This window comes from Pleurodeles waltl, chromosome 6 (assembly GCF_031143425.1).
Source record: "Pleurodeles waltl isolate 20211129_DDA chromosome 6, aPleWal1.hap1.20221129, whole genome shotgun sequence".
Classification (NCBI taxonomy): Eukaryota; Metazoa; Chordata; class Amphibia; order Caudata; family Salamandridae; genus Pleurodeles; species Pleurodeles waltl.
The window spans coordinates 214765838-214793228 of NC_090445.1; the positions used below are offsets into that span (position 1 = coordinate 214765838).

General features: G+C 46.3%; 1 protein-coding gene across 19 annotated transcripts in view; it reads left to right on the top strand.

The window, feature by feature from the left end:
- The window catches only part of GRN (granulin precursor), a 1029241-nt gene that overhangs the window by 494231 nt on the left and 507619 nt on the right, over positions 1-27391 (top strand). For all 19 annotated transcript variants that reach the window (XM_069237890.1, XM_069237896.1, XM_069237897.1 and 16 more), the window contains exons 9-10: positions 601-698; positions 24135-24365. In XM_069237890.1, the coding sequence (XP_069093991.1) occupies positions 601-698; positions 24135-24365 (329 nt within the window). The remainder of the gene's footprint in view (positions 1-600; positions 699-24134; positions 24366-27391) is intronic.

Consider the following 27391-nt stretch of genomic DNA (forward strand, 5'->3'; position numbering starts at 1 on the left):
TGATGGATTGGCACAAAACTGCCAGGAAGGGGATGAGGTGGATGTATTTTTTTTTTAATGTAGTTTTGTCAAAACGACACCAACGTTATTAGTTAAACACACGCTATTACCATCAAAACTCTGACATGATTATAATTACATAGTGCCACTGTGTAATCTGTGTGTAACATATGGACGCACACACTTGTGTGTTAGTTTTCTTGACTCTAAGTGAGAATATGGTGTATGTAATAAGCAAAGTGAGCAAGACTGGGTTGAGGGTTAGCTCTTTGAGTCTGTGTTCTTGAAAAACATTGAAAATGTATGAGAGTTGGTGGTGAGGAGGCTCAGTAATCTGTTTTGTGAATTTGTTTTTTGCCTTCATGCAACCAAAATGAAGGATGAAAGGTACATTTATGTTTTTATTGGAGGATGGCATTTGTTCTTGTTTCTCTATTTTCAATTCCTAAAAATATGGTGTAGGCCAGTACAGGTTCAAGCTTGTGTTACGCATTCATTGAACTCTGCATTGTTATTCATAAAATGGGTATTTTCTGCATGTACCGGACTTCTCATGAGTCATCTACTTCCTTTACCACATGCTTCCTGCTCTGATTGCAGTTCGAGACGTGAAATGCGATGATACTGCCTCTTGTCAAGATGGCCAGACCTGCTGCAGACTTGCGTCTGGGGAGTGGGGCTGTTGCCCCCTGGCGAAGGTAGGAGGAAGATGTCTTCACCATATACATATATTATTGGGACTTTGTCAATGGAGAGGAGCAAATGTTTAGTCATTGAAAACGGGAATTAGTATAATAAATATTTCTTGTTTGAATTAATGTAAATACCATGATGAGAGTTTAAAAGTCACCTACATTACATGTCTCTTTTCTTTTCATTGCTCATCTTTACTTTGTATCTATACAGCCACTCTACCTTTCTTCCTACACCCTCACAATTTGACTCTTTTTCTGCCCATTGAAGGATGTGGTGCGTTTATCTGGGATGACAGCAACGTGTGCCCTGGATATTTCTCATCTATCCAAATGAATAAGAGTATATGTATCTCATGCTCCTCCCATCCCATCAGACTGTAACTCATACTTCCTGCCCACCCCCTGCCATCACTATGAACCCACTCTGATTGCTAAGTGGTACTAATACAGGCACTTCAAACTAGGTCACATAAAACATTTTCTCATTGTATTTTTGTTTATGTACAGCAAACACACATGATTTATTCCTAAATTCTTGTTTTCTAAGCTCCGATTAAGAATAAAAATGCAAATAAAGTTGTAATATGTTATGCCCATAGTTTGCATAAGCACATCTAAATACCATTTTAAAAGAAATATTCAATGGCATGTGTGGCCCTAGATACACATGTTCTGCATTCTCCTGCCATCTAGTACTTGGTCCTGGGTGTTACAAGTAGTTTTTCTTTGAAGAAGCTGTTTTTCGAGTCACAGGATTGAGTGACTCCTTCTCAGAGATGCTGCGCATGGGCATAGAGTACTTTGTTAGATTGTTTTTTCTCTGCCCTCTAGTTCGGATGTGTAATTTTTCGCTCAGTCTTTGACGTGCTCCAGTCCGAGACTTTCTCATCGTCTTTCTATATTTGATTTTATTGTACTTTCGATTGTGATTTCTGTTTGCATGTTCTTTTCATCTCGTTGAGTCCAGTTTTTTTACCGCACTCCCTTCCGGGGAGGGCACGGCAGGCCTTCTTGCCTATATACTTGTGGTGACAAAAATAATGTAATCCTGATGGAGTGGACATGTTTTGATTCTGTCCTCTCTGCCACTCGAAGTACCCTTACGCCGATCACCTTCGGGTGTGCAACCTGTGCCACTCACCGGCTCAAGAGGCTATCTGTGAGGCGTGTCGATCATTTTGATCGAAGAAAACTCTTTGAGACTGACTAGCTCGCAGTTTGACGCATATATCCAGAAGGCACCCTGGATATTTTTGGGGAAGAACATGCACAGGAACAGTCACAACAAGAAGCCCTCTCCATCCAAGATTCAGATTCCGACATCCAGTCGGACATCGAGAGCCAAGAACTGACGTTGACACAAACAGTGAGGACTGTGGCCCCCACCTCCACCCACAAAAATGCAGAGAAAGTCCCTATTGAGGTCACAGGACCACTACTGCAGTCACGCCATGGTCTGTCTCGGAAGGATAGTTAGGCTGCCTCGTTTACTGACACTGCACTGAAACCTATGAAGACTGCTGGGGCTTGCTCTTTGCCATCGACCGCATCCACTTCAGTCTGACCTATTACTGGCAAACATCATCACCGACTTTATCTGCTTTGAGCCGAGGTTCTTTGGAACCAAATCCAGTACCAAAAAAGGTCCATTGACCGAAAACTTTGGTTCTGAAAAATAAAGACCCTGCTACTTTGGAGCCTTTTGGGCTCAGTTCCTCCACGCCCTCACCTAGTCAGCCTATACTTGAGACTCTAGACGCTAGAAAGCACAGGCTATAAATTCAAGAAGGCACAGGGCGAATTGTAGCTTCCCCTACTGTTCCTTTTAAAAGGAAGCTAACTTTTCAGGAGGCATTGGATACCTCGCTGCCTTCTAAAAAGATTTCTAAGGAAAAGGCTACTTCCTCAAATGAGCCTGGTCCTCCTCCCCCTACTTCTCCTCCACGTATCTCTTCTCCTCATTCTCCTGCTTCCTCAACTGTGGAATATCTCACTCACCAAGGTTCACCATTGTTTCAAGATCACTACTCAGGGGACACACAGCAAGATCCGGACCTCTGGGATTCTTATGATCCAGGCCCAGTCATTAACACTGAAAAGCTTGATCCCGCAGGCAAGAGAGTGGCTGCTCAAGCTGCAAATTATTGGTTTGTCGCCAATTTGCAAGCCTTACTCTCTAGGTATGATAGAAATCACTGGGAGGAATTGGAGGATCTCCTCCAATATCTCCCAGAGGAGCATCGCAAGCGTGGCCAGCAAATTGTTTTAAAGGGTCAACAAATGCTCATAATAGTGCAATAGATGCTACTGATACAGCAGCAAGGGGCATAAATACAAGTGTGTTCATAAGAAGGCATACGTGACTTAAGTACTCTGGATTTCAGCCAGAGGTTCAACAAGCTTCATTAAATATACCTTTCAACAAAGAACATCTTTTTGGTCCCGAAGGTCACTCTACATTAGAGGAATAAAAAAATAAAAAATAAAAAAAAGACACTGACACTGCAAAGACCTTGGGGGCTCTTCAGTCCCGAGCACCAAGGGGATTTTTTCATCTCCCAGTGTATAGAAGGGGGGTGGGGTTACAAATCCTCTACAACTTCTGACCCCTCCACCCCCCCAAAATAAACAAGCCTCAAGCTCTGACACCAGAGGCTTCTTTAAGGGTACATGCAGGGCAATAATTTCAGAGGCTGGGGCAAAAAAAATACTCCCCGGGCTCGGCTTCCGCAACAAACAATTGACTACCTGAAAATGCCAAATCCCTATATAACACCATTTGGGGCACAATAGACCGAACATTGGGCCGATGGGTCCTCACCAATATCCAAAATGGTTATTGCCTGGAGCTTACTTCCACGCCTCCCAATATCCCTCCTCACACACAGGGGTTATCTCAAGAACACCTTGCACTCCTCAAAGAAGAGGTACAGTCACTTCTTCTAAAAGGGGTGATAGAACCAGTTCCATCCCAATATCCCGGAACAGGAGTATACTCTACTCTATTTAGGAGGCTGGCTCAGTTTATGGTGCACACCTATGATGTGGCACCCTATACGAAGTCCAGGCAATCCTTAATGATAGTGTTTAGGTGTCCAGGTAGTAAAAGCTCTCCAGGGGTAGCTGAGGCGAGCAGATGAAGCTTATCCAGGAGGAATGTACTTGCCATAGTAGTCAGACAGTAACTCCCACACAAGTGTTGCAAAAATAAAGGATTCTTTATTACAGCACTAACTACTACACTAGCATGTGTATATCTCCCTTTGGATATATCTACAAACAGCATATATACACCAAATAACAAGCAAGGTCCAAAACAACATCAACAGGTTACTTCGGGAGGCACTGGGCATCCGGGTGCAAAGGTGCTTTTCAGCTTTGGGTGTCCCAATGTTATTCTATGTGAAAGAAACAGACACTCAATATGGGTACTTGGCAATGACTTACCTCAAGTCCAGAAGAACACTCATGTGAGTATGGGACAGTCCAAGGCCATAGCAACAGGTCACCTCGGGGGCTCTGGGGCATCTGGGTGCAGAGGTATTACTGCATCGGGTGTCCCATTCACTTCAGTGGAGATCGATCTGGTTTGAAAGTGGCCTCAAGCAGGGACTGGAGGGCCAGTCTGGGGGAATTCACAGGGGCACTCAGGTCTCACAATGCTCGGGGACATGGGGCTCCTTTGGTCTTCTCCTCAGTCTTGGTTGTCCGGGTGCAGGTGTGTCCTGAGGAGTAGGGTTTTTGTCACCAGAGGCTGTAAAACCAGAGGGTGCAGACGGCATTGGGACATCCACAGTTGGAAAACCCAAGGTGGGCTTTGGCTCTGGAGGACCTGGGTACCACACTGACACCGTTTGTCCCCTTTAACTCGGGCTAGGAGGCACGAGTGCAATAGTGCTATCCAGTGTCAGGTTTTGGTGATCTGGAGTCCCTGTAAGTCTTCTTTCGTGACTGGAGGATGCAGGGAACCAGCTCCGGTACTCCACAGGAGATCCTGGTTACTTCTTGAACTGCTGGCAGTCCTCCCAGGCTTTTGGAGGCAGAAAATCTGCAGGGCTAGTCCTCTTCGGCACAATTGTCGAGGACAGCAGGCAGGCCGGCGAGGTTGGTGCCAAGTCAGTTGCTGCTCCCTAGTGCTTGCTTTTCAGATCCTTCTTCTGCCTTAGTCCAGCGAATCTGAGGTCCTGGTACCAGTGGGTCCCCTAAATACTCATTTTTGGGGTGTTAAGGGTAGTAGCCAGTGAGCTACTTACCTCTGGGGTCACTAAACCCCCTATATGACCACTTCCTGTGAGGAGTGGGCATCACCTTGTCCCAGGATTCTTAATTCTCCCACACACAAGATGTTGAAATTCCTAATTTTGTGTTCACTGGTAACATTGAAAGTGGGTCAAGCCTGTCAGTGCAACACGCCTCCTGCAAACTCCGTGCATCACTTCTCTGCATTTGCTAAGGCTTGTTGGTGGTCCCGCTCTGAGCACTGACCCCTCTGCAACTCGACGACTGGCATTGGACATCTTGTGGACTCCTCTTAGGATCTTCCTGCTTCGCCTGGACTCCACGACTGCACTTCTTCGTCCACCAGCCTACTGGAAAGCATCTCCAAGAAAGGTGAGCATTGCCCTCCTGCACCGCCTGGGCTCTTCCTGGTGGTCTGGATTCTTTCCCCTCTTTCCTTAGTTCCTCTTCTTCAGGAATCCATGCCTGGTCTCCACCGACCTGGCCCACGACAGCAGCTCGACAACCGCGGTCCCCATTGATTTCAAGGGAGGCTCCAACACAACTTCACCCCTATGCACCTGAGCTCCCTGGTGTAGGTTCTCTTCTGGGTGTCCATGGATGGGAACACTAGCCAACCTCCTTTGTCCCAACGAGTTTCCTCAAGGTCCTTTGGGAAGTGTCCTAAAACATGAAAACTCCAACCACGACTTTCCCACGTTAGCTTATGGATACTGACCCAAGATTACTACTCTGCACACAGGCACCTGGGGAATCTTACCTTCTTACTTTGGGGTTTAGCATTTCCCCAGTCCTAAGGGTCCTTGGGTGGTAGTGTTAGTTGGGAGTTTTCTGTATTATTTTTTTTTTTTAATATATGGTTTCTCTGTATGAGCTCATGTATTTTTATGCCTTTACTTATCTGTTAAGTATATTTTTGTATGTCCATATGTATGTTTAGGAGATATACCTAAGTCAGTTCTAGAGTATGTGTTACCATCGATAGAACATATTTTACTAACACTGGTGTGGTTCTTTCCTGTGTGTACATCAGTGACTGACCTCTGTGGTATTCGCAGTCTGCTTTTCACACTCCTGGAAAAGCCCTAGCTGCTCTCCACAACTGCCCTTATGAGAGCTCTGGTTGTCTAGAGCTGCCTACACTATCACTAAGGGTTGCCTGGACTCTGTGCAGGGTGCCTCACCTATAGGTGTACACCATATACTGAGCCAGCCTCCTACAATCAGGATCCAGATATTCCATCATAGTAAACAGGATGCGTTCATTGTAGGACGTTTCTCTACCGGGAATGAAAACTGTTTTCTCTAAGAAAGCTAGCCCCTGATCAGGGGTGTTTGTTAGCCACTATTGAAGCTAAGGTTTTGACATCTATATTCAGGATGCAATGGCCTATGTGATTTGAGTTTTAAGGTAGTCGTTCCCCGGATTAGCCAAGGTTATTATCTCTCCCCAACATATGTAGGGTAATATGCCGACCTCCAGTGTCTCATTATACATTACAAAGAGATTTGGCTGAAGCAAATCTTTCTGATAAAATCCTGCAGTAAGTATACCACATGCCTATGCTCTGCATCTTGTAAGCTCATCTGTGACGGTCCCCACCTCTTCCAAACCATGCAGGCACCCCCCTCTTGCCAAGCGTTTCCCATTTGTCCCCTCCAACTAGGATAGGGTTATCTCTTTCATATATTGTCTTATGTATTCCGGATGAGTTGGCCTCTCTGCCGCATACAGTTGTTTACAAAATAGTACAAAGCTATCAGTCAGTGGTTAGTTGCCTTTGATCATTCTGTACCACTATAACAATGATTTGTTGCCTAACTCCTGTGTTCAGTCTTGCGCTCTTGTTTTTGCAGCAGGTCCTTTAAAAGACACCACAGTCTGACCACAACCTTGAAGGCCTCCCATAGAGTGGCTCATGATGAGACACTGCCTCTGTTTTCGATGTAGTCTGTGATGGCAGTGGCTAAATACCACATCTCCTGAGCACATCAGATAAAACAGACTCTTCTGTGTAGTCGATTGCACTGGGATGCCCACCCCCCGCCTCTCCCAGCACAGATGAATGGTCCGATTATTGTGCTGTACCTTCTACTACCAGTTGCCTGAATATATTGAATGCAACTAAAAATCAATTTGTGACTCTTCTTAAATCTGCCAGCCTATTCTCTTTAGGGATATAGAGCGTAATCTATCGCTGTAGTCCAGTGCTAAATTGAAGTCCTTTCCCGCACTCCGATGGTTCATGCTCCTAGGCGCAGGCATGTATTATAGATTTCTCAAGCATAGTTGGCAGTTCCGTATAGGACCATACACATTTATCAATGTAGTTAGGTAATCTTATAATAGTCCTTGTACTAGGTTATACTTCCCAGGTGAGTCTTTACTGGTATTTCTGTTGGCAGCATCGGTCTAAAATGTATTTTCTTTTCAGGCCATGCACTAGATCGAGTTTATCATAAATTGTTTGAGGAATTTTCCATCGCCCTTGGGCATGTCAAAGATGTGCATCTGGTCTTCCTGTTTGATTGTTTTGCTGGGCATAGAGTATCGTATGTCATGGTTTCTGTTTCCTCAGCCTGTTCATATGGGCTTTACTTGCAAGTTGAACAATTTCTGTAAGAGAAGCACCATGATGTTGTATCTTTTTCTTTCTATAATGTAATATAGGTGGGGCATGGCCCAGAGACCTATGTACCCTTTAATTCTTGAACATGGGGCAAAGACCAGTTCGACCAAAGATTTTAGAAATATGTTTCTCTTGTATCAATCAATCAAACAAATTTCTTAAGCATCCTACTCAGCCGGTAGGGTCTCAAGGCGCTGGGGGTGGGGTGTGGTTACTGCTCGAAAAGCCATGTTTTGAGGTGCTTTCTGACGGTTAGGAGGTCCTGGGTCTTTTGTAGGTTGGTGGGGAGGAAGTTCCAGGTTTTGGCGGCAAGTTGAGAGAAGGATCTACCGCTGGAGGTGGTGTGTTGGATGTGGGGGACTGTAGCGAGGGCGAGTTCGGCGGAGCGTAGCTGTTTAGTTGGTTTGTGGAAGTTGATTTGTTCGTTGAGGTAGGCCGGTCCGGTGTCGTGGAGGGCTTTGTGAGCGTGGACAATGATTTTGAAAATGATCCTTTTGTTGATGGGCAGCCAGTGTAGGGATCTGAGGTGGGCAGAGATGTGTTTGTGGCGAGGGAGGTTGAGGATGAGACGTGCGGCTGCATTCTGGATGCGCTGGAGTTTTCTCTGAAGCTTGGCTGTGGTCCCTGCCTAGAGGGCGTTGCCGAAGTCCAGTCTGCTGCTTATGAGGGCGTGGGTGATCGTTCTTGTTTCTAAAGGAATCCATTTGAAAGTCTTGCGTAGCATGCAGAGGGTGTTGAAGCTGGGGGATGATATGGCGTTGATTTGCTGAGTCATGGAGAGAGACGAGTCCAGTATGATGCAGAGATTGCATGGGTGGTGGGTGTTGGGGGTGGTCCAAGGGTGGACCCCAGAGTCGTTCCATGCCGTCTTGTTGGGACCAAAGATGATTTCGTTTTTTTCAGAGTTCAGTTTGAGGTGGCTTGCTGCCATCCAGTTAGCGATGGCGAGGAGTCCAGCATGTAGGTTATTCTTGGCAGTAGATGGGTTCCTTGTGAGGGAGATGAGCTCGGTGCCGTCAGCGTATGAAATGATGGTGAAACCTTGGGGGGTGGATGATGATGGCGAGTGGAGCCATGTAGATATTGAAAAGGGTGGGGCTGAGGATGAAGGTGACGGTTTCGCCCTTGTCCAATCTGGTCATGATGTCGTCTGTACAGGCGATGAGGGATGTCTCGGTCCTGTGGTTTTTGCAGAATCCAGACTGGGAGATGTTGAGTATGTTGTCTTCTAGGAAGTGAGACAGTTGTATGTTTACTATCTTCTCTATGACCTTGCAGGGAAGGGGAGTAGAGGTAGGTCGGTAGTTTGTGAGGTCTTCAGGGTTTGCTTTGGGTTTTTTGAGAAGAGCGTTGACTTTGGCGGGTTTCCAAATATCTGGGAAGGTTGCAGTCTCGAACGAGCTGTTGATGACGGCCCGTAGCTTGGGATGATTTGGCTGGCCTTGTTGAAGATGTGGTGGGGGCAATGGTCTTGTGGGGAGCCTGAGTGGATGGAGCTCATGGTTTTGCCGGTTTCTTCGTCGTTGGTGGGGGTCCAGGTGTTCAGTAGGTTGGTGCGGCAGGGTGCTGTGGTGTTGGCTGTGTCGGTGGTGGTGATGACTATGTGAAGCTGTCATGTATGTCTGCGATCTTACAGTGGAAGTAGTTGGAGATGGAGTTGCAGAGGTCTTGGGAGTGTGGAGGGTCGATGGTGCAGGATTTGGGTTCGGTGAGTTCTTTGATGGCAAAAAGTTCCTTGCTGTTGTGTGCGTTGTCTATGCGTTCTTTGTAGAAGGATCGTTTGGTGGTCCTGATGAGCTGGTGGTGTTTGCGCATGGCTGATTTGAGGGCAGAGAAATTGCTCACTGAAGGTTTTTGGTGGCAGGCTTTGTCAATTTTTCGGCATTCTCGTTTGGAAGACTGAAGTTCTGCGGTGAACCAGGGGGCTGTCTTGTTGGTGCGGGTGTTGGTTATTTTGAGTGGGGCGAGGGACTCTGCACATGCTTCTAGCCATCGTGTGAGGTTGAGGGTGGCAGCGTTAGGGTTGCTGGTACTGGGAGGTGGAGCTTGTGCGAGGTTGGAGATCAGTTCTTTGGAGATCTTGTTCCACTTGAGGTAGGGGATAGGATGTTGTTGGTGGTGGGGTTCAGGAAGGAGAAGTGGACGCAGTGGTGGTGAGTTCGGTGGTGTAAGTGAAGGCGATGTGGCTGCTGGAGTTGAAGATGGCATCTAGCGTGTGCCCGGCTGAGTGGGTGGGTGAGGTGACCAGTTGCTTGAGGCCGAGGTTGTCCAGCAGGGCCATGGAGTTGCAGTCGTGGGTGCTTTCCAGGTGAAAGTTAAGGTCACAGAGGAGTAGGTAGTCTGTGGAGGCGAGGGCGTGGGAACTGATAGTGTCGGCGATGGTGTCACAGAATGGGGGGCAGGGTCCTGGTGGTCTGTAGATGAGAGTTCCTCTTAGGGTGGTGTTGGCGTTGATGTGTACCTGAAAGTGTAGGTGCTCTGCGGTGTCGTTGGTGTTGGTGTATATCTTGATGGAATTTCTGTGTAGTATGGCGATTTCTCCTCCTGGTTTGTTGATACGGTCTCTACGGGTGATTTTGTATCCTTCTGGGATGGCTCTGGTGATGTCGGGTTCCGATGAGTTCATCCATGTTTCAGTGAGGAAGGTGAAGTCGGGAGAGTTTGTCGAGAGTAGGTCCCAAAGCTCGATGGCGTGCTTGTGGATGGAGCGGGTGTTAAGGAGGATGCAGTTGAGGTGATTGGGATGTTTGGTGGTGTTCTGGTGCTTGTTGGTGTGAATGCAGGAGAAGTGGCATGTGAAAGGTCCGTGTGTGTGTCTGGGGTTGGCCTGGGCGCAGGCGGTGTGCCGGCTGGGGTTGGGAGCAAGGAGCTCTGTGGAGGAGTAGTGGCGTTTGGGGGTGCAGGTGGAGCGTGGACCAGGTTGACGGGCTCTTGGCGCGGTCCAGACGCAGACGGGCTTGCCTCTGACACGCCTCTGCCGCTTCCGCTGTGCGGCCATGCAGCTGCTGCCATTAAGAAGGGGAGGTGGGAGGGAGGAGCAGCTGGGAGGCAGGAGGGAATGGCCAATAGGGGTTCAAGGGGGGTGGGGCCGCAGGGGACGCAGCGGCAGGGTCGGAACAACCGTCAAGAGCCGGAATTGAAAAACCGGCACAATCCGAGATAGTAAAACGAAGCCGAGCAGAAAATGGGCACAGGTAAAGTTAAAAACCGTGCATAAAACGAAATACAAATTACAAAAACAAAATCCGATTTACAAAAACAAAATACAAGGTACAATGCACACTAGCTACGCCTACCACTAGGCACCAGGGATGAGGCGCAGGCGGGGTGCCTGCGGGCGGTGGAGGGCCTCTAAGTTCCTGCTGCAGCAAAGGCGGAGTCAGGGGCACGGAGGCAGGCTGGTGGAGCAGAGTGTACTCTGGGCCCAAAGGCAGGTCAGGGGGGTCACACTCGGCACCGCACAGCGGCGCCATTAAGAAGGGGAGGTGGGAGGGAGGAGCAGCTGGAAGGCAGGAGGGAGTGGCCAATGGGGGCGGGGCTGCAGGGTACACAGTGTCTTGGTTGGAACAACCGGTAAGAGCCGGAATTTAAAACGGGCACAATCAGAGAGAGTAAAACGAAGCAGAGCAGAAAATGGGCACTGGTAAAGTTAAAAACAGTGCTTAAAACGAAATTCAAATTACAAAAACGAATTACCATTTACAAAAACGAAATACAAGGTACAATGCACACTGTATACACCTACCACTAGGCACCTGGGATGAGGTGCAGGCGGGTGCCTGCGGGTGGTGGAGGGCCTCGAACTTTCTTCTGCAGCAAAGGCGGGGTCAGGGGCACAGAGGCAGGCTGGTGAAGCCGAGTGTACTCCTGGCCCAAAGGCAGGTCGGGGGGGTTCACACTCGGCACCGCACAGCGGGCACCATTAAGAAGGGGAGGTGGGAGGGAGGAGCAGCTGGGAGGTGGAAGGGAGTGGCCAATGGGGGCGCGAGTGGGGTGGAGACGCAGGAGACGCAGCTGCAGGGTCGGAACAACCGGCAAGAGCTGGAATTGAAAACTGGCACAATCAGAGAGTAAAACAAATCCATTGTAGGGGATTTCCATTTATAGTCATAAGTACTGAATCATCCCGCCCACGTGCGGGGACCCTGGAACACTTTTTCACAATATATCTTCATAAGTGCATATGTCTACCTTTCTTTGGGAAGGCCTGCAGAGTCACTTAAGAAAGAAAACACGTTATGCAGCCTATAGGAAGAGGCTACAATGTCCCAATTGTTCACCTTGAACTTAAAGGTATTAAGGAGATTATATATGTATATAATTATGTGATTTGTTTTCATAAAACAGCATAAACCACCAGTATTGCATTATGACAGTTGCTTCAGTTCTTTTTTCCAGCTCCTGCTAATAGGATCCTGGCGCACTGAGCTTGGCCTTTTTTAGGCATTTTTCTCCACAGAATCCACGTAGATTTTGTTCTAAACTATTTCACTTGACGACTTTCATCACTCTATAGTATTTTCTTCATTTTTCTGACAAAAATTGAAGTATTTAGTCTAACAAAATGCCATCCTTGTTTGACAAGTGCCTGGCCTGTGGGAGAAAGAAGGCCAGACGGCAGCCATGAAGTCTGTTTAATTTGCCTTCCCTTAAGTCATGTTCCTAAATTTTGCCATCACTGCAAGACTTTTTCCAGGTGCGCCCTGAGACACTGAAAATCTGCCTCCATGGCACTGAGGAGCGGCGAAGACAGCAAGCTTCATCTGAAGGTGGGACCTCAGGTCGAGGAGAGGTGTCGGCAACACTCGTCGTCGAGACGACGTCAAAGGTCCCCATCAAGGGCAACATTAACGTTGAGACACTGCTGTCTATACATGTCGAGGAGTAGATCTAAGTCAAGGCATCTAAGGAGATAGACGTCAAGAAAGCTTTCCCTGCCAACAATGGTGTGGCACCCTACACTCAGTCCAGGCAACCCTTACTGATAGTGTTTTGGTGCCTAGATAACCAAAGCTCTCTACGGGTAGCTGTGGAAAGCAGCTCGGGCTTCTTGAAGAGAAGTGTATAGCAGTACCACAATAGTCAGTCTGTGATGTTCACACAAGAAAGAACCAAGCAAGGTATTAAAAAAAAATAAAGTATTCTATATTATTACGCTAGTACTATCTTAACGTTGGTATATCTCCACTTGGAGATATCTACACACAGAAAATATTCTTAGAAACAAACAGGGAAAGCGTAGAAGTACCCTCTGGAGGACCAAACCTTATACTAAGAAAGTGGTATAAGAATGGGGGTTCCCAACCAAGGTTAGTGTGTTAGGATCCCAGGGGCTGGGGGAGTAGGAAATCACCCAAGGTAATTAATAGAAATCCCCCAGGTGCCACAGAGTAATTATCTAGCCAGGTGTCCCATAGGCTAACGCATTACCCTCACAGTTTAAATTTTCCATGATTCAGGACCCTTCCCAGAGGACCCGAGGAAGTTTGCAGGATTTTGGGGACCAGCAAGGTCCAAGTGGCTCGACCCTTGGAGGGGAGTCAGGGCTGGCCTTCAGCAAGCAGGAGAGCCGCTAGGAATTGTTGGAGTCCCCATGAGGACCCACTGGCACCAGGCACAGCAGGGAGGCCTCCGCAGCACTGGAAAGGAGACCCACACCACAGGAGTTGCAGGGTGGACTCTGTTCTTGGAGTTGCAGAGTGATGGAGGCTGGGGCTTCTTGAAGCTCGTAGGTCTCCTGGTGGAAGTGTCTTGGTAACAGCAATGGACGTGGTGCACAGGGGTTCTGTCCCAGTGGCCACAGCAAAGGACCACTGCCTCCCAAGTGGGATAGAAGACAAGTTGGACCTGGAGGGGACCACAGAACTACCACCTGTGTTGCAGAGCCTTTCAATGTCCGTGGGACAGCAGGATCTACCAGCCGGTCATTGCTATAGGGGTGCCTGCGGCTGCAGGGGAGTGACTCCTTCACTCCAAGGGATATTTCTTCTTGCTTCTTTGATGCAGGCAGAGTCCTTGTGACCCTGGAGGATGCACAGCCACAGATGCTGCAGAAATCTTGAAGGAGCTGGAGAAACAATGTTGCAGTGCAAGCCCTCCCAGCTGAATACAGTCTTGTTTCGGTTCCTAAGGATGACCAGCAGCTGTTCCGGCGGCCAGGTTAAATAAGAGTCTTGCAGAAAGTTCCTTTGTAGAGTCTTGCTCGATGAATCTAGGTACCCACCCCCAGGGGAGCCCTTATTTAACCCTAAAAGGGGGTTAAACATTGCCTGTGGTGACCCACCTATAGAGGGGTCGGGGACGTCACCCACCTGGCCTAACCAGTCAGATGCTCCCATGGGCCTCTGCTCATCTTATTTCCAAGATGGCAGAATCAAGTGGCTACCTGGAAGGGCATTGGGAGACCAGGGGTCCCCCATGGGCTGCAGCAGGTATTGTGCCACTCACGGGAGCCCATGCAAAATGTGTCTGCAGGCTCACCATTGCAGCCTGTGTGAAAAGGTGCATGCACCCTTTCACCACAGGTCGCTGCACCAGGTCATTAAGTCACCCCTATGGTAGGGCCACCTAGCCCAGAGGTCAGGGTACAAGTCCCTGTGTTAGGGCACCCCTGCATGAGCAGAGGTGCCTATTCGAACTCCAGTTCGATTGCACTGGACTTCGTAAGTTCAGGGAAGCCATTTTACCCTTGTACCGGACACAGGTCACTCACTACCTGTGTCCAGCTACATAATAGTAACTCTGAACCTGGGCATGTTTGGTATCAAACATGTCGGAATCATACCCCAATACTGTTGCCAGTATTGGTTGTATGATTCCATGCACTCTGGCGGCTCCTTAGAGGACCCCCAGTATTGCTCCTACCTGTCTTCCAGGGTTTTCCAGGCAGCCTGCGCTGCTGCCACCCCTCACAGGTTTGTGCCCTTCCACTGCTTGACCAGTTCAGGCAGGGAAAGGCAGAACAAAGGATTTCCTGTGGGAGAGGGAGGTAACACCCTCTCCATTGGAAATGGCTGTTAAAAGGCTTGGGAGTGGTAGCCTCCCCAAGCCACCGGTTTGCTTTGAAGAGACCCCTGGGAACAAATGAGTAGCCAGGTTAGGCTGGTGACGTCAGAGACCCCTCCTGATAGATGGTCACCGTATAAGGTGACGAAACCCCTCTTTTCAGGCTATTTAGGGACTCCCTTGAGGGTGGATACCCAGATTCGACGTGCAAGACTCCACCAGGACTCTTCTGCATTTTATACTTCTGCGTTTGGCCACTGGAACCGTAACTTGACTCTTCAGGAACCGAGAAGACCAACTACTGAGGCAACCACGCCTTGCGACATTGTCTGGCTCCTTCCAGCAACTGCAACATTTCCCCAGCTGTGCATCCTCTGGGGTCGGTGAGACTTCAGCCTGCCCCAAGAAGCGAGAAAGAATCTACCTTGGGGTGAAGGAGTCACTCCCCTGTATCTACAGACACTTACAGCAATGCCATCCAGCTGCATGGATCCTGCATCACAAGTGGTGGTCTGGAGTGGTCCCCTTGGTCCTCTCTACCGTCTGTCCAACTTGGGAGGCAGTCAGCCCTTGCCTCTCCTTGCAGGACAGTACCCATATGCACCGTGACTCTTGCAGATACCAAAGCTTGTTGTCTCCTGCTCCAAGGGATCTTCAGGCTCCGAGTAGCCTCGGCCTCCAGCTCTTCATCCTGCCAAGAACATTCTCCTCTCTGCTGCTCTAGTGACGTGGGACTCCTCTCCAGGTGTGCTGATTGGGCCTCCCTGTAACTTACTGGGCCTGCTGTCAGTGGGTTGCCTGTGGGGGCTGCGATTGCTCCTGCTGGCTCTCCCAACTGCTGAGGGTCAGCCCAGACTCCCCTCCAAGGGTCTAGTCCCCTGGACCTTGGTGGTACTCTTCAGCCTTGCAACTCTTCTTTTGCTTCTTGCATTTGCTAAGGCTTGTTGGTGGTTCTCCTAATCCACTGAACATCTGCGATCCAATGACTGACGTGGGACACTAGCTGCACCATTCCAAGAACTCATCTTCAGCACCTGGTGTCCACAGCTGGTCTTCTTCTTCCCCGGTCGACCGGGAACTTGATCCACAGAAGGGTGGGTAGTGGCTCCTGCCCCGAATGCACACTTTTGTGGACTGGACTCTGTCCCCTTTGCTCTGTGAAGAGGCAGAGGCAGAAGCAGCAGCAGCCGTGCAGGAGGGAGCGACGAACACTGGCCAAAAAGGTCAGCGAAGTTGCCTCTCACTGTGCAGCGGGCACCCTTAAGAAAGGCAGGGGGGGATTGGTCAGCTGGGTAGCGGGAGAGTGGGAAGCGCAGTGGGGGCAGGGCCAGGGAGGAAAGCACGGGGAGCGAAAAATGATGAAAGAAAAATTAAAGAGACAGATGTAAAAACAAGAGTAAAAACAGATAGAAGAGGAGAAATAGGAAAGTGAGAAAAAACAGACACAGATGACCTCTAGGCCACCAGGGATGAGGTGCAGGCAGGTGCCTGTAGTGGAGGCAGGCCTTGAACACAGAGCTGGCAGGCTCTGTGAAGAGACCGAAGCAGCAGCGGCCACGCAGGAGTGAGCGAGGGACACTGCCCAAAAAGGTCAGTGAAGTGCATGGCAGTAGTGGCTGCCCACCTGAGGAATCACAAAATACTCATCTACACCTATCTAGACGACTGGGTGATCAAGGCGTCAACGTCTCAAGAAGCTCAGCTTCACTACAACTGGACTTGTCTCCTCCAAAGAAGTCACCTCCAAAGATTAGGCCTTCAGGTCAACCTCAGCAAGTCAACTTCTGCTCTGGTTCAAACCTTACAGTACCTGGGAACTTCCATTGATCCAATACAAGACAGGAAGGACTGTGTCCTTCAGAGGAGTGACGTTTACCGATTCTTCGGGAAATGTCACTTGCATTCCGACAGTGAAAACAATATTCCCTCTCCTCGACTCAATGGCATCCTGCATCTTCCTCACACTGAATGCTAGTCTCCACATGTGACCTCTGCAGAATGTCTTGAGGACCTGTGGCACCAACTAACAGGAAATTAGGAAGACCGGATAGTACTCTCATCATGCAAAGCTGTCCCTGAAATGGTGGTGCATTCCAAAGAACCTGCTTCAAGGGATGCCTTTTCATCAGGGTGTTCCTCCTCAAACAATAGTGACGGACACCTCACTGCTAGGCTGGGGGCTCATATGGATCATCTGCAGATCCAGGGTTAATGGTCAGAGAGTCGACGTACCATAGCAACCTGCTGGAGTTAGGTGCAGTCCATCTAGCGCTTAGTTTTTGCTGTGGTTCAGATCCAACACCATGCTTGTACAGATGGACATTACAACCACCATGTATTACCTCAACAAACATGGATCGACGAGTTCCATGCCTCTACCAGACGAAGCCCAAGCAGTTTGGAAATGGCTCGTAGCCAGGAATCTAACAATCACCGGAACTGACCTTCCAGGTGTGCAAAATGAGCACACACTCTGCAGGTTTCTGTGAGAAAACTACGTGTGGGTCTTGCACTACGATGTTGCTCATGACACATTTCATCTGTGGAGCAACCCTTCCATCGTCCACAAAAACAAAAATTACAAGCCAAAGCTTCACCTCAAGGTACTACCAACCGGGGATGCTGGGAAATGCCATATGAAATGACTGGTCCGGCAGATTTCTTTATGCCTTTCTGTCGATTCCCCTTCTCCCAACAGTCCTCATCAAACTGTCCTATTTGAGGGCCAAGATGATCTTAATAGCTCCAGAGTGGCCATGTCAGCAGTGGTTCACAGACCTCCTTCACCGGTCCATCCGACCACATCTCAAACTGCCATGCTCCCACAGTTCGGAGTCCAATTGGTACACCCCAATCTCTCTCCTCCTTGAGTTTGGTGGCATAGCTCCTGAAATAGTGCAGTACGAACACTTGAATCTACTGCAAGACTGCATGGGCATCCTCGACGAGGCTAAGCGGCCTTCCATCCGCTCTGCATATGCCTTCAAGTGAAAAAGATTCTGCATTTGGTGTTCCCCCAAGAAGGTGGATCCCACTTCTTGCCAGGAGGATGTCTTTCTTCCGTACCTAATCCATCTGGCAAAATCTGTCTTATAATTCTTGTCTGTAAAGGTTTACCTGGCAGCCCTTACGGCCTACAGAAAATGTCCTACCCAAACCTTTTTTTTAAAACCCAGTCATCAAGGATTTTCGAGAGGGTTTTCAAAAGTTTTCTCCCCCCATTAGGCACCCTTCACCTGGATTAAATAGATTAGCTTGCCTGGACTCAAGTCATCTGTTTTCTCCAATCAATCACGTCACATGTTTGGGAATAGTGACACTTGTGACTTGCTGATTCTGAGCCACTGTGTCCTTAACTGTATAACTCTACCAGGCCAGATCTCACCCTCTGGGCCACTCCAGTCCAATATTCCGACTGTACCAGTATGTTTTAAAGGGCCAGCTAGGCCTGTGCACAGGCCCTGCACACCTAAGGTGGTGCCGTCTCCTTTCAATCCACAATGCTATTGTCCAGCAGTGGGGGTGTGGGTGACCAGAAGGAAGGGCATTTCATAGTACTGTCAAAGTCCACCAGTGATGATCCTGAGATGGCCCCAGCAACTCATGTGTCCCCCACAACACCAGCTTCTTACTTGTGTGAAAGTGCACGGTCATTGCACACCCTTACTGTTAACAGCCACAGCTTGCAGCAGGATTCTGGTCCCACCCTACTCCAGGCCCACCACTTCAGCCCGTTCTATGCCGCTTCCCATGGCCAGCTTCTCCGGCAACATGGGAGGAGGCAGTGCCAGGCACCTAGGGTGCACAGGCATGAGCGCAGTCCTGCTGTTGCTTAGCCTCCAGGGCCATGCACCACATGTCTGCAGTGTGGTTCCCTGCAATAATGCTTTTGTCTGGGACAGCTCCCCTTGCTCCTCCAGCCTCCCAAGGCATTGTACTGTTAGACGAGACTAGCAAATGGTCAAAATGCAACTTGTCAGTTGTAAGGGACTCGTAACTCCAGGTTTAGGTAGACATCTTGGATGGGCTTCAAACTCTGCCCCTGAATCAATCTTCATTCTTGATCCTGTTCAGTTGGGTTTTAACCCATTCTATAGTATAGAGACCATCTTGAATTCACTACTCAACAAAATTTGAATTTTAGTTGACGGAGACCACTGAGCAGCTTAGGCCCTACTCTCTGTGGTTTTGGACATAGTTCCTTGTGACCTTTGTTGGTTTGGCTTCATCAGATTGGAGTCAATGAACAGGCACTGCCCTTCTTCTCTATCTCGATTTTGCAAGCTTGCTCACTGTATACCCAAAGACTAATCATATAGTCTAGCACTTTTTATTGTATATTACTGCCTGCATGTTCATTTAATTAGGTCTTTTGGTCTGTCCTTAATGATCTGTGCAAATGAGGCACAGCTTCTGCTGAGTCTAGACAGTGCAAGCTATGACAATTGTTCAGACTTCCAGAGCTGCCTAATTGAGGTTGTCTATGAATGGCTCCATTAAAATACCACAGATGAAACACTAAACCCTCCCAAGCATTTGTGGTACAAAATGTAGGCTTTTTCGTTGACAAAAGTGTTTTGCTAACAAACAACTCCCCTAAAAGCTCATCTTCCTGTTTTCCCACCGCCTCCACCTGCAGAAAAGTCTTGCTTTCCTTTCGTTCATATGCAGACAAGAGATGCTACTAGCTTGAATACCATCTTGGCTGCATTTATTATAACTTATCTTTCACTTACTGCCTCATTATCAATACTAGTTTGATTTTGAGTCAACCTTGTCTTAACGTGCATGGAGTTTCTTTGCTGGCTATCCATTTCTAAGCAGATTTCTTTTCCATTGAGCTATTATAACCAATGGCCTCTTTACCTCCGTTCCAAATTTTAGAAGCCTCTTCCCACTTGTGCTCACAGATCTTACTCTTTCCCTACTAACGCCTCCTAAAGTTTGTACCTCATGTGCTTGTAAACGTTCCTTTTCATTCTTGGCTCCTAAACACTGGCATGCACTCTGGCAGGAACTACATCGACTATAGAATCCCCTTTCCTTTTGTAGAGCAATTCATTTACTTTCTCAGTTTCTACCTTCTTTGTCAAACAATATTCTATTAAGTTTTCATCTCTTTACGTTTTATGCCTGCTGTATAAATGGAAAAAGGAAAACAATGTAAATTTCCCCCATCCCTTCACCAGAGAGCATTACAGATCTTTATTTCTAATCTCACATACCACTGCTTACGCGCTTTGATTTATTCAAGTCACGACATCTTAAGAGTTCCAAATACTCAAATGTCAGATTGCCGTGTCTAATATCTACTTTCATCATGCTGATTGCTCTAATCGATCACTTCACATGTTTGGGAATAGTGACAGTTGTGCCTTGCTGATTCAGATCACTGTATCCTTGACTGTATAACTCGCCACCTCAGGCATAATGTTCGTGCTAGACCACTATTTAAATAGTTTCCTCGTTAGTCCATCTGGTTTCTGGGAAAATAGCTTTTGGATTAACGATGGCATGTGGTGCATTACTTATATCTTTTTACTTAAAACTGTTTGTCCTATTAGTGACATTGGGTATTTTAACTATTTTTCAAAAGTTTTAGCTAATTTTAGAAACACGTCAGTCTTTTTTGCATATACCTCTGTGCTATTCCTAATGAGTCAGATATCTAGATGCCACAGTGGAGTATGCTGCACTGTCCAGACATTACTCATCTCTGAATGAGGGTACTCTTTAGATTAGATTTAACTTGGAGCATGATAGTCCTCCCACCTCTAGTAATGTATTTTCTGTTTAATGCCATCTCAGCTGGATCTCTAATCATTAAAAGTCTATTGTCTCATAATTGACATGATGCTCATTCTTCACTGCTATGTCATTTCCTGCATGTTTGTATCTTACTATCTGTGCCAGTGTCAGTTACCGGTGTAAAGGCAACTGAGGACAAGGTGCATCTCTGCCTCGTCCCCCTGACTATCTGTATTTTATCTTAAATAAGCTTTCCTTTGTTTACCTGTGCCACAACTTTACTATATAGTAGTGATAACCATTGTACAAATGTTACTCAGACCATGTTTTTCAAAAAGTGCCAGTTGCCAGTGTCAAAGGCCTTGTGTTCATCTAGACTAAACAGGTACATATGTTTCCCTAGAATTTCTGGCAAATTCCCTGTGACTATGCACACTGGGCTGATGGCTTACCTAATGTGTGTTTATTTTTTTATTTTTTTTTAAACTAATGGACCTTGGCTTGCTTTTGGGAGAATCAATAGCCCTTTTTCCCATTAGTGTACCTAGAATTGTCCACGTTCTAAATAACACATTCTACACATTATGGGATGGCTATGAGTTCCATATATGCTTTCCAAAATTTGACAGGTAGGCCATAATTTCTTTGTCTTTACTGTTCCTAGTTGCTCTGTGGACCATTATATACCTAAGTCTTATTGTTTTCCCTAATTTCTGCCTTCAATGTATGCAGTCTTCTATCAACAAATTCCTGTAATTGTTCACAGGGTCCTTTCGTAGCATTTTTCAAGAAATGATTTCTGTGAGATGCATCTGTAGTTTCCCAACTTGTCCAGATTGAGGTATTTCCTTAGTATAGGATTTACAGTAATTAGCTTTAGTGCTGTTGTGATGATTCCCTTATGCAAAACAGCATTATCAAGATTACAAAAATTGGACTTGGAATGTCATATCAAGAATTACATTCTTAAGCACAGAAGTGACAACATGGATGCACCAGGTTATTTACTTGCTTAAATTCTGACCCAAACTTGTCCATGTTTATTTATTTTTTTTAGCAACTTTATTTTTTGATGGGTAAATAGTGGCCCGATAGTCTATCATTGCTTCTTGGAAGCTAAAACCTTAAAGTAGGTTGCAGAGGAGTCTCATCGTTAAAACAAAATGTTCAATCAATGGTTTCCTGCTTCTCAAAAATGTTATTTGGTTATTTTGATTGGTAGTCATATGAATGAAGTAGGGCACTTCAGTTTATTTGATTTTTCTAATTACTGGCCTAATGTTCCTGTCTGTTAAGGTTGGTACATGTACCCACAATCAGGGTCAGGATCTTCCAAAGTACGGATGACTGTCTGTAGACACCACTATGTCACCATACACTGGAATGTGTGGTAGGCAAGTGCCCTTTAGAAGCTGCCACCTTCTCAGGAAAAAAAAAGCCAAAGGTGTGAAACCTCCTTGCTCAGTCGAGTCTTACAAGGGAACGGGGAAGACTGAATCCGATATGTTATGTTAGCTGTTTTTAAAACGCTCAGATTACTCCAGCTGGAGTGTCCCCACGCTAGGATTGCTACCCTAAAGGGACAAGAAAAGAACAACGCAAGAAGCTAGCACAGATACTGAAAGAAAATGACATCCAAAGCATAAGACCGGTACCAAACAACTGAGGACTGTTGGGATTTAACTCTCTCTAAACAGCCAGGTTTAATTTTTTTTCCTGAAAGTTGCCTCAATGGGTTCTAGTCTCAAAAGGGGGGGGGGGGGTTGTTCCAGAGCTTGGAGGATCAGAATCTGAAGGAACAACCACCAACCCGTGCCTTATTCACAGTATGGAATTCTTCATGAGTGAAGAATCTGGATTAGTAAGTGGAGGGAGTGAAGAAATAAGCAAAGGAACTCTGCTTTGTTGCCACATGCCCTCCAACCAAACTGAGACCTTTCCTATAGGAAAGAATTAATAAATTACATTGAAACATCACATGACAAACAAAGGACTGGGAAAATCAGTAAGGAGCCAAGAAAGAAACCACAATGATGGAAAAGAGAATGAAAACCTGAGGTGGACTAGATGCAGAGGAGCATTAAAAGGCAATTGGATTGTTTGGATTACCTGCACAGGGCAAATGCATCCAACATGTCTTTTCTGTATTGTTCCTGTGGATAACAATTTCAGATCCAATGGGGCAGGTTACCTCAAGAAATTACTACACTTCCAAACAACTATAATTCTTAATGAATGTTAGCCTTCAACTTTAGAGCTTTCTCTGATTGGCTTAGAATTCGCAATCTCAGTTCAACAGTATCAACGTAGCAAGTCTAAACTGGTGATAAGTCCCAAATTCAACTATAAAAAAGTCTATTTGCACAAAATTGCTATAGTCTGTTGATATTTAAGATGTTCTGTCTTGCGTGTCTTCTCAATATTGATTGCAGTACCTTGTCCTACTTCATTTGTGGTTTAGTTAACATGTTGCATAGGACAAAATGACTTAAATAGGCATTAAATGTCTACAGGCATATCTTAATAATGAATCAGTCATGCGCATGACATCTAGGTTAAATATTTTACTTGGGTTGTGAGAAGAACAAACCCTAATGGTCACTGGATGCAAATGTGGCTGACAGTGGCTATGGTTTTGTTATTGGTTGGTCTCCTTAAACAACTTCCCGCTAGGGTAATGGAGTGAGTGATAAAGATTTTCTTTTTGTAGCATCTCAGTTACAGGATTTGCCACCCTTAAGGTAGATATTTACAGAGGAAGGGGTTCCAGGATGTTTTTCTATTTGTTAGCGCTATCTCTGATTGACCATATTTTTGTGCAGAGGTCAAGTTCTGGGCACAGACAGCTTTGCCTTTGTTGCACCTGTGGTACACCTGCAAACTGGGTGCACTGCAAGATTCCCTAGTAAAGCTGGAGGCCTGTAGATTCCATTGTACCCATATTTACCATTTGTGATAACATCTCATCTGCTGAAGCGGGGAAAGGGGAACCTTGGTGTGTTGGAGGCTGTCAAATCTGCAGTAATAGAATACTACTATTCTGTCCCTTAATGGAACAATGTTAATTACCCCACATAGAACAGTGACCAAAATCACGAAGTCCCTGAAAAGCTATTTATTGCCACCTTTAAAACAATTGGGGATTAGGGATAACCCTGAAATTAAGTTTTTCTTAACCTTACCAAATTTTAAACTTCAATCAACCATTGGTCTGATCTAGCACACCCTTGTCTTTAAGATCTTGACAGCAAGTGTTGGGTCCTTTTGGCAGAATCACTGGTAAGAAGTATAAAATACCGTACAAGGTATTAAGTTTAAGGTACTGCACCGGCACACCTAAGGGCCTATTTTAAAGCTAAAGTTTGTAAAAATCACAGCTCATTTGACAGAGGGGAGCAGGAAATAGAGTACAAGCATTTCACCCCACGCACAGTGGTGTCTTCAGGCAAAATATTGGTTGTTGTGGTTAAAGGGAGGATGAGTGGATGTTTAATTGGTGCACGGTTGTTAAGGCTGTACAAGCTTAAAGTAACAATCTCACTTGATGTAGGCTCCACACATAAACAAATGCAAACACTGCTGTCTTTAGCCACTGTAAAGCTCCTCAACAAAAACTGTACCTGACATAGTTGTGAATGGCCGTTTGGGTCCCAGTGTTATGGGAACATAGTTTAGTATCCTAGCTCCCGGTAACAATTTCATAACCAGGCTCTTGGACTATGTGACCTTTACACACACAACTTGTGTATCACCGTAACTCACTGGTAGTGCCTAGAAACATAATTGGCATCTCACAATGGGCTCATTTTGTTTGCAGGCTGTGTGCTGCAGCGACCACATTCACTGCTGCCCCAGTGGCACCACTTGTGATACAGAACATGAAGCTTGTAATACTAATAGTGAATCTTTCCCATGGGTGAAGAAGGTACGAGCAAAAGAGACCTCTCAAAACATTGATGTGCAGTGCGATTCAACAACTTATTGCAACCAGGGTGAAACGTGCTGCAGAACTGCTTCTGAACGCTGGGCCTGCTGTCCTCTCTCTCAGGTGAGTTGTATGGCTAATATTTTTGAGATTGTATAGTACACCATTTTGATTACTGGACAGGAGCGCTTGAACCATGTTAATTGTAGAGTGATTTTTTTTGCCAAGTAGTCTAGTCTACAGATGGATCCGATGTTTTATGTTGAGTTTGTGATGCTTTCCACTGCAGTCACCTGTCAACACTACCCACTAACTATGGCTGACTTATGTAACTCTCAATATTGCAGCAGGTGCAGTGGCACGGTGGTCCAGTGGTCCGAGAGGCCCACTATACAGTGCATAGGTGATTAGTGGGTGATGTTTCGTGTCTGTACGAGGGCCCTAGGCAGCATTGCTATGTGGCTGATGGATCTACCTTTTTTTTTTTTAAGGTATACACATCCATTTGCAATGAAATAGAAAGGTTTTCAACATTAATTAAGAGCTAAAATGCCCCGACTACGCTCATTATAAAAAAAAAAAGGAACACTTAGATCCATGTGACCGCCATTTTAAAACATAAAAATAGAAACAATATCCTCTCCTCTCCTCCTACCAAGTCATGAACTGTCAGTTGTCAACTGCATCTTTATGCAATAAAAGAAAATGATGCAGATTGGGAAACATGATTTTGTGAGGCTTTTTCTTGATGACCAGAGGTTACTGAGCACGAACTACCACAATGTCATTTACCACTACTGTCCTAGAACCCAGCCTTCTTGTGCTTAAACTGGTTTACTCTTTTAGAAATTGACTCTCTCATGGTACAGGTTTGGGCAATCATGGTTTTCTCCGGGAAGCGGTATATGGTTAGAGACTCAAACAATTTACTTGGGCACATAGCACTTAATAACATCAATGTCCAGGCAGTTATTTCCTGTATCATAGAAAAGGACAGGTAAGGAAAGCATTATGCACACTAAGAAATAAACAAGAAAAACCAGAAGTGCCTAACAGCTTATGGACCAAAGAAAGGTCTGTAGTGCCTTTTTTTCTAGGCCCTAAAACACCGAGTCTTGTAAGCCTGTGGGATCAGGATCTATTTCACTCTGGTGTGATAGGAAAGTACAGTCTCAGAGTACATAGGTCGTTTTAGAGTTCACTTCAAAGGACAAAACAAACAGTTCTGCAGTTTCAGTATGCACCGAATGGGCTTCACAGATTGGGATGTGCTTAGGAATATATGTGGAACACCCGCTACAAAGCCAAACTATATTCAAAGATGCCCAAAGGACCCGCTGCCCAGAAGACCTAGTGTCCTATCCCTGACCGGCAGTTGGACACAGTTACTGCATTCTAGGTCCTGTAGCTAGCTATTGGGCTATAGAGAGGACAATGACTGGGAAAGTTACCCTAGGTGTACTTAAGGTGATAGAATGGGTAGGGACGAGGAAGCTGCTATCACTGAACCCATCTAGCACAACATAAACATTCTGGTGATGGGAGATGGTGCACTGTTGATGCAACCGCAAAAGACACCAGGAATTCAAGTGGTCTGTCGAGTTTTAGCTTAGATTGTCATTGCAGTTCAAATTGTAATATTTCTTAAACTGTAGGGGCCAGGAATATAATGACATTTTTAGAATCAATGGGACGTGACCTTTGGGCTGAAGTTTAAAATGCTCACAACACCCAAGGTTGAAGAGAGGTGGATATAGGCACACACAGGCTCATGGAGAATTTGGGCAAGGCAAGTTAACCATTCACAATTACTGAAGATAATGACATAGATGTCACCATGCTAGGGGTTACTACTAAGCAGGTGGCTGAGGGTAGCCTTCGGTCTTTACGTAAACTGTCTATCAGGGCTGTCCCATGCAGACACTTTCAGCAGCTAACTTTGGTGTCTTTTGTGCAAGAGGGACCCCTTATTCCTGGGCACTTACAGGCAGGTAAGATTCCCCTTTCTCCACTGTTATCAGCAAGTCTTCCCCACAGACTTTTTTCCAGATGTGGACTCAGTCTGCCAAAGGAGTGGTGATACAGCAGGATTCCACACCTTGGACTTCTGTCTCTCTTCTGGGCTGGTGTGCATGACTTCCTTAGTCTCTTGTCCCATAGCGTTTTTACATTTATCTATCTATAAAGCACAGATCTCCCCAGTGGACATATTGGTACTAGGACAGCAGCAGATAGTAATGAATAAAAAAACAATTTAAATATGATCCAGTATGAAGCTTAAAGATGGGGTTTCAAGCTTTTACACAACTGAATGCGGGGTAGTCAAAATATACAAAGTAGGTTGTTCTACAGTGTGGTGGCCGGGGAGTTTAAAAACTTGCTTCCTGCTGGAACCTGGGGTAAACTGGGTACCTGAGATGCCAAAAGCTAGAGCTTTGGCTGGGGTGAATAGGATGTCAGAGACTGTAACCTTTCCAGAGTTCTAAAAGGTCCCAGGGTAATACATTAAGCTTTAAACTGAATTGTCTACCTGATGGATAGGCTGTGTAGGGCCTCTCATACCTTTAAGAAATTGTCGAATTTACTCAGACCGGCTGTCAGTCAAACAACCATATATGGAAGACTGAAGATTGGATAGACGATAATCTGGTAAGCACACATATAGGACTTACTGGTAATCCAACAGGGGCAGAGTGATGGCACTAATTACTCCGACCCTTATTACTCTGGTAGAATGGAAATTCATAAGTGTTTTAGAATAGCGAAACAAGGAGCTCAGATTTTCTGAATCGGTGTTTTGAAAGAAAGTATTTGATTGATACAGAAACATAGGTTTTCACGTCCCTGGTGAGAGAGGGAAGAACGCCCAGGAATGGGGGCATAAATCAGGTCATACTTGGAACTGCTTCCAGTATCCAGAATTTTGGTTTTGTCCCCTTTCAGTTTAGGGAGGGTGGCCACCACCCAGTCCTGTACAGACAGCAGACATTCCCAAAGGGGAGGAGCAGAGGTATTAGAACACCTGTTGAAGTTAAGAATTTGGGTGTCCTTTTCATGGGGTAGCACCTGAAATTGATATCTTTTAATCAGTTGGCCTTGTGACTGAAGATGTATGCCAAAAGGATTGGTATTGGATGCAGTCATATGGG